This window comes from Cystoisospora suis (assembly GCF_002600585.1).
Source record: "Cystoisospora suis strain Wien I chromosome Unknown contig_8403, whole genome shotgun sequence".
Lineage (NCBI taxonomy): Eukaryota > Apicomplexa > Conoidasida > Eucoccidiorida > Sarcocystidae > Cystoisospora > Cystoisospora suis.
The window spans coordinates 1-14,731 of record NW_027161183.1 but is presented as its reverse complement, the minus strand read 5'-3'; the positions used below and the strand labels follow the sequence as shown (position 1 = coordinate 14,731).

Sequence of the window (14,731 nt, the reverse complement as noted above, 5' to 3'; positions counted from 1 at the left end):
TTTCGAATAAGGTATCCCGCATTCGAAATGTCTCATCTGCGCGGACATTTGTAACGAAGTCTTTGCAAACGATAACCCGAGGCCCTAGCGTTGTCGGTACGGTCCTGTCACTAGGGTTTGGTGGTGTGCCCTTGCGGGCGCCCCCCGTTCCACAGCCCCAAGTCGTCCAGGGGCCAGGCAAGTGTGCGCTCGCCGCCGCCTCGCTGGCTGCATGGGGACTGTATCAGCAAGCCGCCGTGATTTACCTCTACGACTGCGACAAAGTCATTTTTGCTTTCCCAGTCATCGGCACTGATGATAGTGCCTCCCACCACCATGCAAGAAAAGTCTCGGCACAGCTTTATGCTGGGACAAAAGGAAGGCACGCGATTTGTCGAGTCGTCGCTCCCCCACGGTGTGGCGCCTGTTTCATGCCAGGGGGGATTTCTGCTAACAATCGTAACACACATCAGTCGCTGACGGCTTCGTCCATATGTACAGACTGCGTGCGAAGTGCACTCTTCCAAGGTACTAGGGTACTAAGATTTCTGTGGTACCTGGCCGTAGTATTCTCTTCTTTGGTTTTGCCTTCCTTTCAGCGGGGCTCTCGCTCTCCGGGGCGGCGGTCGCTTCGATACAGGGGTCGTCAGCACCTGAAAGCGGATCACGGCCGCGTCCCTACTACAGGTGGTACCCGCTGCACCTGCACGAATGGTTATTGCCATCAAGAGGTCCGTGCCCAACCCCTCGACGGGCTTCGTAGCTGCTCGGCTCCCTGTGATTGAAGAGAGGACCCGTGCTAGTCAAGGGCTCCGTGCCGAACCCCTCGACGGACGTCGTAGCTGCTCGGCTCCCTGTGATTGAAGAGAGGACCCGTGCTAGTCGCGCCTGGCCGACCGCTTGTGTTGACAGTCTCAGGCCACTGCTCTTCGGCGTGGCAGGCAAACGTTTATTTTCTTCTATGGGCGGGGACCCGACTTGACGGTGAGCGGGTAGTGGATGATCCCTGTGTAAGCCTGTAGAGCCAAACTCTTCCCAGAGTCAGACTCCTGCCTCCATCCAAGGAGAGAGGACCCTTGCTCTGAAGCCGGCTGACGACTGGTCGTTCTTTAGCCAGTTTCGGGTGCAAAGTGGTAGAGCTGCATCTGCATTGTTGCCGCGCACGGCTACGCGACTCATTTCGAGTGTCTGGCACGGGGGTGGAGAAGTGGTGCCGATATCAAGTTTGCAGTAGGCGGGAGTGACACTGCGAGGCCCGTATTCCACGCGATTTGTTTCGAAACTCGTTAAGAAGGGCCTCGCGCCACAAAGGGCTCCGACTTCCTGTTCTTCGCGCCGGACCAGTTGGCGCGATTCAGCGTCGAGCTGTAGTGACGAGGCAGCCGACTGCGCTACCAAGCTTCTGCTGGGAAACGCGCGCACACGCCCTGGCAGAGTTCGTAGGGGTAAGACACCAGTGGGAAGGCATGACCCAGGGTGCAGGGGCTTTGTGGCAACGATGTCTTCGTGCCTTTCCGGGATGTGTACGCAACGCAGTGGTTGTCCTTCAGAAATCTCCTGGAGCGTCGTGATTTTCCTCTTCTAGCAGCTAAAATTACACCTCAGAACCGTACTGCCGGTCGCCCGGGGCAGTCGGCATACTGTGAGGGCGTTGTCAGTCTTCACTCGCGCCAGAGCCTTCTGGGGTTCTGGGTTCTGTTGAGGGGGGGAGATCTTGGGAGAGGCGCGCAGCCATGTCCGACATGGCGTTCCTGCCTAACGCGTTGTTGGGCGGCTTTGCAGTGGACTGTGTGTCATTATCTTTTTTGCTGGCAGGCAGAGCTCCAGTACACTAGGCAGTGCCCACTAGTTGGGGCAGTGTGCATGTGGTACGGACGTGATTCAGTCTCGGCTTCTGCCCCGGGACATTCTTGTCCTTCCTTGGATCAGATTTCTTGGGAAGTGGAGTGCAGACCGATCTCCGGCATGCCGTGCTCGCCCACCGCAGAGTTGTGTTGGCCAGCAGGAAACAGCATCAATAGGAGGGCCAGGCGTGACTGCGGTGTCCACCTGAAGTGTGTCGGAGTGGCCGGGGTGGGCCTGACAGTTTTTCTATTTTGCCACAAGTTGACCGGTTTGCTCTGGAGAGCCAGCGTGGCTCTGGCTCCACCTACTGCTTTTAGGACAGGATAGCCACGCAATTTCTTGCGGTCTCACTGAGTGTGCTCATAATCTCGGCAGCTTGCACGGGACACGCCGGCCCGATCACACGTCACCTGCAACGTGTGTGCGGAGGAACAGTTGCCCGTCTGACATTGTTCGTCTTTGTCACTCCGACCAGCGCCTATGCTGGTGCCGTTTGCGGATTTGTCGTGCAATGGGTCACAGGGGGTATATTGATGAGCAACTACCCTCTATGGGGCGAAGCTGCCTTCTCACGGAGCCTTACAGTTTCCAGGGGCTATTCGACTGCTGTTAATCTATTGTGATACCTGCGGGCGTGTGCGATCAGTAATAACGTTGCAAGCGGCTACCTGTCGTGTTGTGAACTAGTTGCGGGTCTAGCTTGAGTCTTCCCGTGCAAGCTCGGCCTCTCGGCTAAAGGGTCGATGGGATGTCAACTGCAAATGGACCTCCGACGAGATAGACTTCACTATTACATCCAGAGTACAGCGACACTCCTACCCAGCAGTGCCGGGAAACTGGTCAGGTTTGTCCTGTTCACTCACAGCGGTCCACTTGGTAACGCATCGTTTGTCTCCTTGAATCTCATCGTTTCGCTAGCTCGAGTGTGTGTACTCTGTCTGCAGAACTGACTGCGCACTGATCTCTTTTGCGTTGTTTAAAGTTCGTTGTTTACTTTCTCAGCGGCCCACGCCAAGGGTACCTTGTCAGCTTTCGTTCTTCGTAGTGGTTGTAGAGTGGTTACATATGTGGTGTTGCATCTGACCGTGCCTTGCCATGCTAAAGGCCGACCTCCTGCCTGAGTAGGGAATAATTTAGGTTTTGCATGAACTCTATCGGGAAGAAGAGGCTCGATAGTACAACCGTCAGTACAGGAGATCCAATCTGAGCAGCAGTGGCCGTGTCCGGGTTTTTGACCCTCGAGGGATTCTGCTGCCCGCAAGCGTGGGTGGCCGTTGTGGGCATTCGTTGAGGGATGTATTGTTAACATGAGTGCTGGAAGAGCAGGGGACGTCACCCCGGCAGCGGAATGTCCTGTCGTTTTCTTACGCAGTTTGCTTGGGTTGTGAGCACGGTTGTGTTTGGCTTTATTGCAGTTGGCGAATGAATTGAGACTGAACTATCGCAGGAGGTTGACTGTCGTTTCTTCTAACTGGCCCTGCTCACGTTAGTATTCTTCCGGGTCATCCGCTCCTGTCTGGTGTTACGGCATCTCTTACACATACAGTTATCTGCCTACATGATTCACGGATCCACACACTCACTTCCTCGGTGTTATTGTCGGGCATCAGTCTTGGTGTCCATGCTGTCTGAAAAGGCCTGCGTAGAGGTACCTTGGCTTAAGGGTGCTGGAGGATGAGCCCGACAGTTGTGATGACGTACCCAAAACACGAACCTTCTGACAGGCCAGTGTACTGAACAGCGCCTCAACAGTGCGTGTTCTGGGCAAGGCGTTTACTGTCAACGTGTTTTCTGGCATCGTCTTTTTTTACGTGTACGGGCGCAGGTGAGCCTACTGCAAAATGAGGGGCCTGCTTCTAAAGTACACCTCCACACTTGCTGCTCTGCGCCAGTTTTCCTAAGCGTGTTGTCTGACGGACACTCTTGCCGCCGGCATTCTTCGCGAGGCATTTTTATCGAACGGCGTGTTTTAAAATAACAGGGGTGTTTCCGCCGAAACTAGCACTTTTGTGTTCCGTGGTCATTACTAGGGTTAGCAGGATGGATCCGCTCTCGAGCGGATAGCAGGATCCCTTTCTTCGAATTCGAGCTGTCATTCCATTGATTCTTATCCGCATCGCTTCCCGACCTCCCTCAATAAGCAGCATTCAGAAATCCGGATGTCGCGTCGTATACGCAGTCGCACCCTCCTTTAATGGCGTTGTTAGTGTGGTGCGTCACGTCCGCCCGATGTTACAGCGAAACTCTGTGTCCACCTCGTTACATTTCATCGATACGCAACAATTTGTCCACTGTGAGTCTACAATGTGTACGCAGTTCACCTCCTGTTTGCATGGTTGCAAGCAGTCGGTGTGGTTCTTTTCTTTTTCGTGTAGTTCTTCCCCGATGTGTTGCCCTTTTCGTAACCCGGCTTGTTGATGTATAAGTTTGTTTATTCAAGTCCACGGGCACCCGGTTGGTTCACGCTACTAGTTCTGGTGGGTCGGTTCTTCAGAACGCTCCTTGTTGCGTTCCACTCCATAAGCGTTTGTGACGAGCAACGAGCAGCTGGGCCGCTGTATTAGAGATCTTTGAGCTCGGCATAAAAATTCTCACAATGCGTCGCTGTCGTCTGCCAAGCCTCCCTCGGCATCTACACATAATCAGGTCAGGAGACATGCTTGTCTTGCTCCTCACCTTAACCATTGCCGTATTCTTCATCAACGGTTTCCAGCTGGTCAGCCTCAACGATAGTAGCCCTTCTGACGCTGAGCTTCGGCCTTTCAAGCTCTGGAATCCACTCACACTATGGATTGCGGAAAAGGGTGAGTTTACCCTCCCTAGGCTCTGGCGAGGATATCTCTCTACATTTCTTCGCTTCTCTGCTTCCTCGTGTGAACAATTCACCATATCCTCGTTCGAACTACTTACTACACAGCGAGGGTGCGAGCCTCTGAATATTTCAAGCATTGTCCGGGCTTCTGGCTCTCTTCTTTGTGTCCTTCCTTCCGTGAGTGACATCCGCATACGTGGCCAGAGGGACCGGTGAAAAGATACTCCGCGCAGATATGAAGCTTTCCGCGGTTGTTAGGCTTCTTCAACCGGTCACATGTTAACGTGGTAGAAACGGCCATCGCAGTAACCACTTTTCCTGGTCACGCACTGATGTCCTGCCGAAGCGGGCTTACTTGCCTTCCAGGCCGCAGCCGGATGCTGTCAGCTCTGCTCAGCAATGTTAGTGAGTGCGAAAAGAGCGCGGGAATACTGTTCCAGTCGTGAGGCCATGTTTACAGGCGGACACAATCTGCCTGCATTTTCCCGCCACAGATACACGTCAGGCTTTGACTGTCCGTCCGTCAGACATTGTGTGTATTGGTGTGCTCCTGGTATTGCGGTGGTTCTGCATCTGAGCACGGGTGAAGCTCTTCGATCAAGAGCTTGAACAGTTTGAGCAGATTTAGCAGGACGGTGCGGTGTTTCACATGTTTGTCCCGGCTTTGCACGAAAGCGGCGCCGTGATCCCCTTTCTCACCGCAACTTCAGTGTCGTTTTCTGCTTTTGCTGCAGTGCTGCTTCACGCGTGGAGTGTCACTCTGATGGTTCTCTTCCTCGCCAAGGTCGTGTCTAGATTTTGGAACAACGACTCTGTAGATGCTGTCGTCCTCTGCGCATCGCTTGGAGTTGCCGGACTTTTCCAGTTGTGCCAGATGTTCGCACATACCGGGCACCTCCTTCCTTTCGCCTGTTTGATTATCTTTTACTTCTATACCGGTTTTCCCCTTTGGATACTCCGGCTCGTCAGCAGTAAGCGGATGTAGTTCTTCCCTGTGTGGGGGGTTGTAGCAACTGGCTCTTGAAAATACAGGGAATTCTTCGGTGTTTCGTTCCCAGCTGACGTGAATGACGCTGAATGTGCGCTTTACAGGCACGAAAGAGTAGTTCTTTCTTCAGCAGGAGTTTGCCTTTTGTCCTTTTCTCCTTCGCTCTTGTAGGGCAACTTGCGAGTGTAAGGAGAGGTCTGTCCTAGGCGCATTCTCATGGTGGGCCGTTGGAGGGATTCATGATGTCGTGTAAACTCACACTACAGGGGTGCTCGCGCTGTACGTAGTTTTTTGTCTTTCGCTTGCAATCATCTCTTTTGCAGTTGGGACAACTATCGTGTGCTGCCTGATCGACATGGCGCTTCGCCCGTGTGCGGCTCCGCTCCTCGCCGTGCGACTCATGCTCTCTCTACTGTTGTGTCTGGCGGGGCGGGCGGCATACCAGTGCACCGTCCTTCTTGGTGTCCAAGTCTGCGAATCAAGAGAGCCGGACTACTGTGCCAAGTTTCTTGATCGACGGCGGCCGTCTGTCTCCGTTAGCTCTGAGGCTTCTTCAGTTTCTTCTCTTGAGTCGCTGTCGCTCGGCAGTGAATGGAACAACGCGGAAGGCCGGTCGGAGTGCAGTGAAGAATTCTCAGGTGACGAGGACTCCAGCATACAAACTCTAGACGAGGGGATGAACTCCCAGACGGACTTAACAGATTCGAGTGACTGCGAGAGCACCGCTGCAGAAGCTGCAAGAAGATTTGCCGCACATGCAGGGAGCGCGCGAGAGGTTGTTGTCAAACCTGGAGAGGTTTTTGCGGAGGGTTGGGAGGGTCTGTGTTCCATCAAGCACCGCGCGCTGCGAAACAGACAGTACCTGAGGACGGAAGAGGTGTTTCAAGACTTCACCAGCATCAACGAAGGTAAGTGGCGCAAGAGAAACACACGCTATTTGCCGGTCCGAGTTACACTAAGCCCTCAAACCAAGGCACCATCAAGGAGCTTTTTTTTCTCCGGGTGACCCACTGCTTGCTGCTGTCTCCACAGTCAAGGTTCGCTGAACGCACTCATGTGATGTGGTGAGACGGTTTCTAGAGGACGTATGGTAACAATCTCCTTTTGGACACCGTGGGGATAGAAAAGTGTAGGGAGATTTTTTTCTTGTTTTGCTGGCTGGTTCAGTGGAGTTTGTTGCTAGTACGTGCCTCTTTAATACCCGACTCAGTGGTCAGGCCTTTCTTGGGGTGCTGTTCAGTCCATGCAGCAGAGGACAGTTTCGGAGCTGTTCGCATTGTTCTCTTTTGTCTCCTGTTCGCACTTAGCTGAAAGCACACTCGGTGCTAGAGTGCACGCTGTTGATGCGGCTTCTTCAGACACCTTGGTTTCTTGCTTTGTTGATGGGCTTTTGTCTCAGAACATCGCCGGACATGGCCTCAGAGAGACAGGTCGAGTCTTGCCGTCGTCCGTAACACCGGGCCGTCATCAGATTCAACGCGGCTGCCGTTTCCCCTGTTTGGGTGCGGGGGATGTTTCCCGAGCAAGTCTGCTTGCGCAGGAAATCGCGATGGGGACTCGCCTAGCCTTTCGCATTGGGGCATGTTCCCCAACAGTCACTCACCCGCGTCGGAGCCAGATGTCATCTGGGGACAAGGGTCTTCAAGTACTGTGACTCAGTTAGCCACTTTGTATGCTGGAGCTCTTGCTTCTGCAGAGTCGCCGAGGGCCGGCGCCGGTACGCCGGTGGGAGGGCCGACGTGGCCGGAAGCGGGCGGGGTCCGGGAGGCCAAACAGCGTCTCCACGAAGTACGCGCTCTGTGTGGACCTGCGAGGGGCCGGAGAGCAAGCGAGTGTTCAGTTGTGGACTCTGCCGTGAAAAACTCAGGAGATGTCCAAAGCGGCCATGGGGCGTCTCCCAGGGCTCGTTTTTCGGACGCCACGCATCGTACCCGTTGTTCTGCGGACGTCCTTGTCACTTCAGTGGACAACCTGGCCCTGGAAGCGCTTGTGGACTTAAAAGAGAATAAAGGCTCCGACGGCGAAGGCGGCGATGTCGCTAGTGATCTCTCTTTGAAAAGCGAGACTCTCGTCCGAGCACCGGGAAATGCAAGAAACAAGAGTGTTTTGAGGGACGGGCCCGCTGGCCTCTCGATTGAAAAGGACGGCGCGTCAGAGGACTTAGGACTCCAAACAAGTGCGGAACTCGAGACTGCCAACGAGGCAACAAGGATGAAGAGAAATATGGAGGTCTTCGTTGGAGACCCCATTGTAGGCGCAGAGAAACCGGTGCTGAAGAGACGGAAGACAGTCATGGAGATCCGCCGACAGGGATCGGGATGCACGGTCGCGGCGAGCGAAATCAGAAATGCGAGAAGACATTCCGCTCCCGTGAAAGTAAGCGAGCCAGGATTATTTCCGCCTAGAGAGAGAAGTTCTCCAGGGGCCCAACCAGGGGGGCAGCAGCATGTGATGCAAAGGGTGGAGTTCATGCGACTCCTCTTTTACATGTTCTCGAGGTCACCCTACTGCAATCCTGTAGATGTCTCCGGATGCCCCCGGTTCAGCTGAGGTATGTCGGTCTTGATGCTTGAGACACTTGGCCTCTCCTTGAGCTTTTTTTGTCGCAGTCATGGAGCTTCCAAGCGACGGTCATGGAGGTCTCCGATAAACACTCCGTTCACCGGTGCGATCACCGTCGAGACTTGTTCAAGAGAGTGAAGACCAGGTAGGCCCCCACAAACGCGCCAGAAGCGGGTAGACGACCTTCGAAATCTGCGCTTACGAACAGTCGGTGCGAGCGTTCCGCAGCATGGTAAATACGTGACAGTGCTTTGCTGAATGCATGAAACCAGTGCGCGCCGTTCTTGCTTCCAGGCAAAGGTGATTCGGAGCGACCCTCTTGGAACACACAACACACATATCGCCTTTTTATTGCTTTTTTTCTCCTGTTTTTGTGAGAAGTTTTCCACCGGAGTCTTGTTACTTCAGCGTGTATTGTTCTGACAGGTTTCTTTGCTGCGTTAGCGTTAGAACTTGGAAGTGTCAAGACTTTTTTCACTGTGGCTAGCCCAACACTATGTATGGCCTTCTCCTCCTGCTGCAGCTTCTAAACGGCCAGGCGTTTTTGTAGCGGTTCACTCGCTGTTCTGTCTGCTGTTCGTTTCTTTCTGCAAAGGCTTTCTCAGGAGAATCCTGGGTCATTTTGGCGTGGCTGCGCTTTCGCGACGCTGGCAGAGGCAGCTTGGGTGACCGATGTGAGTTATCTGAACTGCGCATCTCTGCATAGTGATGTGACTCCGTCTTAGCTTTGCTTAGTTCAAATCACAGCTAATGTATCAGTAAAACCTGCATAGTGCGCGACACTTTCGTCTCCTCTTTTGTATTCTTTTCTTTCAGTTATTTTTATTGGCAGCTCTTAGAGCTGAAGTGCACCCTTGAATGTGCTTCCTGGTTACAGGCTGTCCGTGTTGTTGACCTTGCTGCGCGGGGTTTGGTGCTCCGCACTGCGGTAACTCCAGCAAAAGCAAACCAGTTTTACTCCCCCTGTTGTCAGTAGGCGCCGCTAGTTCCACGCCCTTTGGCTATAGTGTCTCAGAGACTGCACTGTTGTACACTCGAGAGGCGAAGTGAAGAGGGACCTCTTTTCTGTTGTAACATCCTCAATTGTCTCGCTGGACTCGGTGGGAAGGTGCAGTCGCTCTGTCCACGAGTCGAGCGCGGGGTCCTGAGAGTCAAGTTGCTTGTGGGGGGAGGGGGAGGGGGGGAGAACAACCATCGGACGGGCCGAAACGTGTGGGGGGTTCAGCCTCCAGGAGTGCGTGGGTTTAAGTCAGCAGTCGACCGGTACTTAGGTGAATCCTCGTCGGCCGCCCACGACCCCCACGTGGCCACCTTGCACGGAACTCTACGGTTTGAAGAACCTTACCCGGGTCTTATACAGATATGTTTTGTGTGGAAGCGCCTTCCGACTTCGAGAATCCTCATCCGTTTCTCTCGGGCCTCCGCCTGTCTCAGTTATCAGAAGCTTCCAGTTGTGTTTCTTTCAACTGTACCGATCAGGTCCCAACGCCGGCAATGTCTCCGCTCGGTGTCTTCAAGGATGGCACGATCGAGGAGTGGTACTTGATCTGGCGTGCGGACAACGTCAGCTCGTTCTACAAGATGACAATGAAAACAAACCTTTTTCTGAATCTTGTGAACACCATCTTCGTGTCTCTTGTCATGTTCGCCTCGGAACCCCTGGTAATGTTACTTAGCCTTGCTGATAAGTTCTCACGGCCCAAGCGGTGCCCCTTCGTACAAGAGCGTTGACAGTAGCTGTAGCGTGACATGTCCCGGGGGAAACAGTCTTTTTTGTCTGGGGAATTTCCTTCCGTATGCGCTGGTTCCTGCATCTCTGTTTCGCATGGCGGTCCTCGGGAGATAACCCGTACTCGTCTTTCGGGGTAGCATGAGCACTGGGAGACATGAAGCCAAGAGTGTGCTTCTGACGCCTGGAGTGATGCACAACGTCTAAGCAATGCGTTTGAGGGGCGTCTTAAGTTGCTAACAGGGTCGCCTCTTACGGGACTGAGGACACTCACGAACGGCTGGCACGGCAAGACTGTCGTGTGTGCTAGTGATTCGTGGCAACATGCTACACGGCCGATCACCCTGTACGGACAGTATTCGGTCAGTCGCGCCTTCGCACGTGACTTTCTGATGTGTGTTGTTGTCGTCGTCTCGTTTCTCTTTGCTTAGGCCATCGCAAAGGAAGAAGGTTTTTCGACGGCGGGGCGGATCCTTACTGTCTTCACCGGTGTGGTCCGACAAGAGGGCGGCTGGGTGTGTTTGAGATCTGTGGCACAGTTTGTAATCGTGACCGGACTTGTGCTCCCGATGGGAATCATAACGAGACGCAAAGGCAAAAATGCCTGGCGCTTTCATCTGCTCGCTTGCGGCCTTGCTTTCACTCAGTAAGTGACAGAAAACAGAGCAGGCATCCGGCGTGGTGCACCGACACCGTAACCATGCTCACATTCATTCTTCACTTGGTCAGGAAGGTTTCTTTAGCATGTAACTGTGGAGGCATTCGAAAGACTCAAAGAACTCGTTTTCGGTACCGCGGCTATATGATCACGCTACTGGTGCTGTAGAATAACCAGTAGCGTGGTCGATGAAACGGGACGTACCGGGGGCGGCCCGCTTCCATTTCTCTCATGCGAGTTGATGAGTGAGTCTTTTTCTTGGTTCGCCCCCGTCCGCGTTTCCAGAAAAAAGTTCTCGCCTGCTGTGCCATTGTCCCTTGCAGCCTTGCGTTCCTTTTGCTGGACACTTACAAGGTCATTCACATGGCAGCCCGGCGCTCCGCTTCCGGCGCCGTTCTGCGTGTGGACAGCGGGTCGCAGAGTAAGGCTGATGATCTGTGTCTGAAAGTACGAGCTACAGACGCACTCCTGGGGGGAGAGGACGGGACAGAGAGCCGGTGAACGTAAAGAAAGAATAGTTACGATAGAGGTGGAGAAGGACCGGCCCAAGAGGGCCAGGTGGTGACATAAATAAGCAAAGCATCACACGAATCTGTGCACTACTGTCAGTATGCGTCGGCTCTGCTTGGGGCTGCTGTTGGTGCGTGCCACAGTGGCCTGTTTAGGCAGTTGCTATAGTATGCCGCTACCCTTAGAACAGGATACGGTTTATCACTTCACTTGGTCGGAGTTACGGGTGTTTCAGTGTACGGAGAACAGGGTTGTCCGCCCTCTGTACGGTGAACCCCTTTCTGTAGCCGTCCGCGCAGGGGAGAGATCTGCGGGTGGCAAGTGTTCCGACTTCCGGCCTTCCTGGTTTCACTCAACAACGAGACAACAGTGTGCATACACGTTATGCTGAGAAGGAGTCCAAAGTCCAAGCCGGGAGGTGTAGGCCTGTGCGTACTAGTCTATGCGTCGTGTTTGTACTGCCGTCTCAGCCGTCAACCGCTAACCAGCGGGCAGGCGTTCCCGGAGTCTAGTCTGTCCGTAGTGTGATACTGGACCGTCTGTAAGTACGGGGAGAGTCTTTTGTCTGCACTGGAACAGATTGACGTGGGTGTACGGCCACTTCCTGGTTGTCTTGACCGCCACGTGTACGACTGCCCTTAGAGGCTCCCTAAGCGTCCCAGCTCCTTACGTTCTTGCACAATGAGAGTCGCCCTTCAAGATTCACGACGTCCTCTCGATTCCCGGCGCCACCGTGTAATGTCAGGGGAATCCAGTTGCTAAGCCTGCGCAGCTCACTGCGGCCGGCAGCAACAGTAATGCTCATCCCGCTTAGTTGGCTACCTTATTTCTGCGCTATCTTTGACGGTTTCATGAGTGCCGATCGATCATGAAAGATTGCTGCGGCGCTCCTCGCCTTGAAAGGAATCAGCGGTGTACCTGCCTTGTGTAAGCGGGGAGGTCGAGTAGATGAGGAAGCGCCCAAGCGCTGCAGGGTCACGTCTGCCGCCGAAGGCTTGTACGCTTCGCAGCCCGTAACATGTGATTCATACCGCAGCCTGTCCTGCGTGTGATGGCATTGATTTGCAGGCTTTGCCCTGATTCCCCTGCTCATGATTGCTCTCCAGCTCCAGGTCCGAGGCCCTATAGCTTCTGCTGTCTTGGTAGTCGCCGTCTGCTCCCACTCTCTTGTCGCCGTTTTTTTCATCTCGCAAGCTGACAGCCCCACCAACGCGGTTCTATTCATCTTTCTCGAGCTGTCGGTGTACGCAGGATTCCTCGTTGTCGTTGTCTTGTAAGTCTCAGTCAAGCGGACGACGCCTGTGTCAGGGTATGCGGTCGTTGAAAAATGGAAACAGAAGCGCTGCCGGAGGGCATGAACTTTGCGGAGTCGAGGGCGATCTGTTCAGTATGTAAAAGCAGCTGGATTGTATCATCCTCATTACGTATCTGTTGAATGTGCGTGCTTGGAGGCGGTTGGCGTGCCGCAGACAGCAAAAAGCGATGGCTGATGAGCAGGCGACCGGAACTCCGCGCTGCTGTCGGCGGTCAGGAAAACAGTTTGGGGATAGAGTACAATCAGTACAAAGTCCTCCGTCGGAGGTGCCCCACACAAAGGAGCTAGCCGTTTCTGAACTGCCAGACCGTTGGCCGACGAGATGGAAAACTCGTCGACCAATTCGGTTTAGACGTACAGAAGTAGCGGCAGCAAAGTTGTTGGCAGTTTGCGCTTCGGTGGAATCAACCCGGCTATGCGACTGTTATGTACGTGCAGGGCCTTCGAGTTCAACCGGCGGCGCATGTTCTGCGCGTACATTCTGCCATCACTTCTGTACCTGTCAACTTTGAGCACGGAGAAGGCGGGCCGGCTCACATCTTCGGAAAAGAGACTGTAGCTCGGCCTGTCCTGAAGCAAATATGTCTGTTAACACACCTGGTGCGGAACTGCTTTCTTCGGTCGTACGAAGGACCGACCGAGAAACGAGACCATAGAATACCAGTCCGCGATCGATCATCTTTTTGTGTGGTTTAGGGTTTCAGAAATCTGGACTTCCTCTCTTCAGGTCGTTGACCCTATTTGAATCAAGACCATCTGGGAGAGCCCTGACGACTTTCATCATATTGGGATTGCGACCACAAATATCTGTTCAATTCAGTCTTTCACGTTGTTCTGCGTCTACTTGCAGAAGGCCCCTGAGATTCAGTGTGGGAGAAGTCCGTTATTCCTCTAAGCGGCGATTACCTTCTGGGGTTGGACTTACGCGAACAGCCTGCACCCGTTCACACAGCTGAGTTTGCGAAAAAGATGGTCGGGTTCACGAATCCATATGTCGAGAAAAGTGCGCCTGCTTCCTGAGTGCTGAGAGCCGGTGGTACGAGCGTGCGCTCATCCTGGGAAAGCGCGGTTCAGGTGTCGGAAGCAGGGACTACGCGGTGAGGCCTTCTCTGGGTATCAGCGGCCGAGTTGCATGGGACAAAAGTAGTGGGAAGCCAGTGCTTCCGAAGAGAAATAAATCATCTGTCAGCTTTGCCCGACCATGCTGGCCGCACTGGGACTTCGACATCACACGTGCACGCCCGCGTACCCTCTATTCGAATTATTGGGATGACTTCGCAGCGCAGACACGCGGAGAGTGTCTGCACATCGGGACAATGCCTGTTAGGTGGCGTCGACGCTACTTGAGGCATAGGCAGGAGGATTCCTGCAAAATACCTGATCATCAGAGGCCGTGACCGACTCGCAGGGGGAATAAAGGAATTTCCAGCAGGGCAAAGCCGGAGAAATTTCGTTGCCCCCTTTGCATAGGGCCGACACGGGGTTAGTCATTCACGCCTCTCCGTAGTGTTTTATCATATGTGTGTAATAAGTGTGTAAAGGCTGCTGGAGTGCGACTGCAGTGGTGGAAGAAGGCATGAGAAACGTACGTAGGACCACATCGGACACTCCTGCACCAGTCTTGAATCGTGAAAAGCTTGACCAAGAATCTTACTCACTCGACACCGCTTTCGAAGTAATCCTTCTCAAATAGGTCGCAGCCGAAGCTGAAGATTCGACAAGGACAGACACGCATTGTGATTGCACCGCGTCCGCGTCGTCTCAGGGAAAGTTTCGTGAGCCGATAGGCGGAATGGGTGAAACGGGTCGTGAGGAGTGCTCTTGCCAAGACGTTCTCCGTATCGATGAGTAGCTCGTTCCCCGCATGTCCCCCAGGCGACTCAACTGCAAAGACAGGGATCACTGGGGCGGCCTGTAACTTTCCCGTCTTACCTCGTTCAGTGGACTTCTGCACGTTTTTCCGTCTACCCTGGGCGAGACAAGGCACCGCTGCTGTGGCAGCTGAGAACTCTTCAGGCAGATGTCGATGCCAGCCAAGTTGTAGGGCAGAGTGCCTGAATTCGCGCTGGCTTTTATCTCCGCATCGGTCCCTTGTAACAGTAGAAAAAGTCGAGCGGTGTCCCTACCTATGTGTCCATTTGGCGTCCCCCGTGCTATTTACTTTGTTTTGAGTCCTTGTTTCTGTACAACCGAGGAAATTAGACTTCAGCTGAATTGTGGTCATATCTGTTGTCTAGTATTTCAAGCGCGCAGTCTTCCGCGCTGACCTGACCAAATGACTCGGTCCGCGTAGCCTCCCAGCCCACTGGGGACGCTAGTCAGTTAGGGGCGGC

The 14,731-nt window shown here is 53.9% G+C and overlaps 1 protein-coding gene across 1 annotated transcript; it reads left to right on the top strand.

The window, feature by feature from the left end:
• Positions 1-262: 262 nt before the first annotated feature.
• On the top strand, positions 263-14,624 carry CSUI_010806 (uncharacterized protein). The gene is made up of 11 exons (XM_068070907.1): positions 263-4,628; positions 5,371-5,607; positions 5,948-6,532; positions 7,024-8,000; positions 8,234-8,331; positions 9,003-9,114; positions 9,666-9,848; positions 10,347-10,561; positions 10,897-10,994; positions 12,152-12,356; positions 12,837-14,624. Exons 1-11 carry the CDS (start codon positions 4,421-4,423, stop codon positions 12,955-12,957), a joined length of 3,039 nt encoding a protein of 1,012 aa, XP_067917117.1. The 5' UTR covers positions 263-4,420; the 3' UTR covers positions 12,958-14,624.
• Positions 14,625-14,731: the final 107 nt, after the last annotated feature.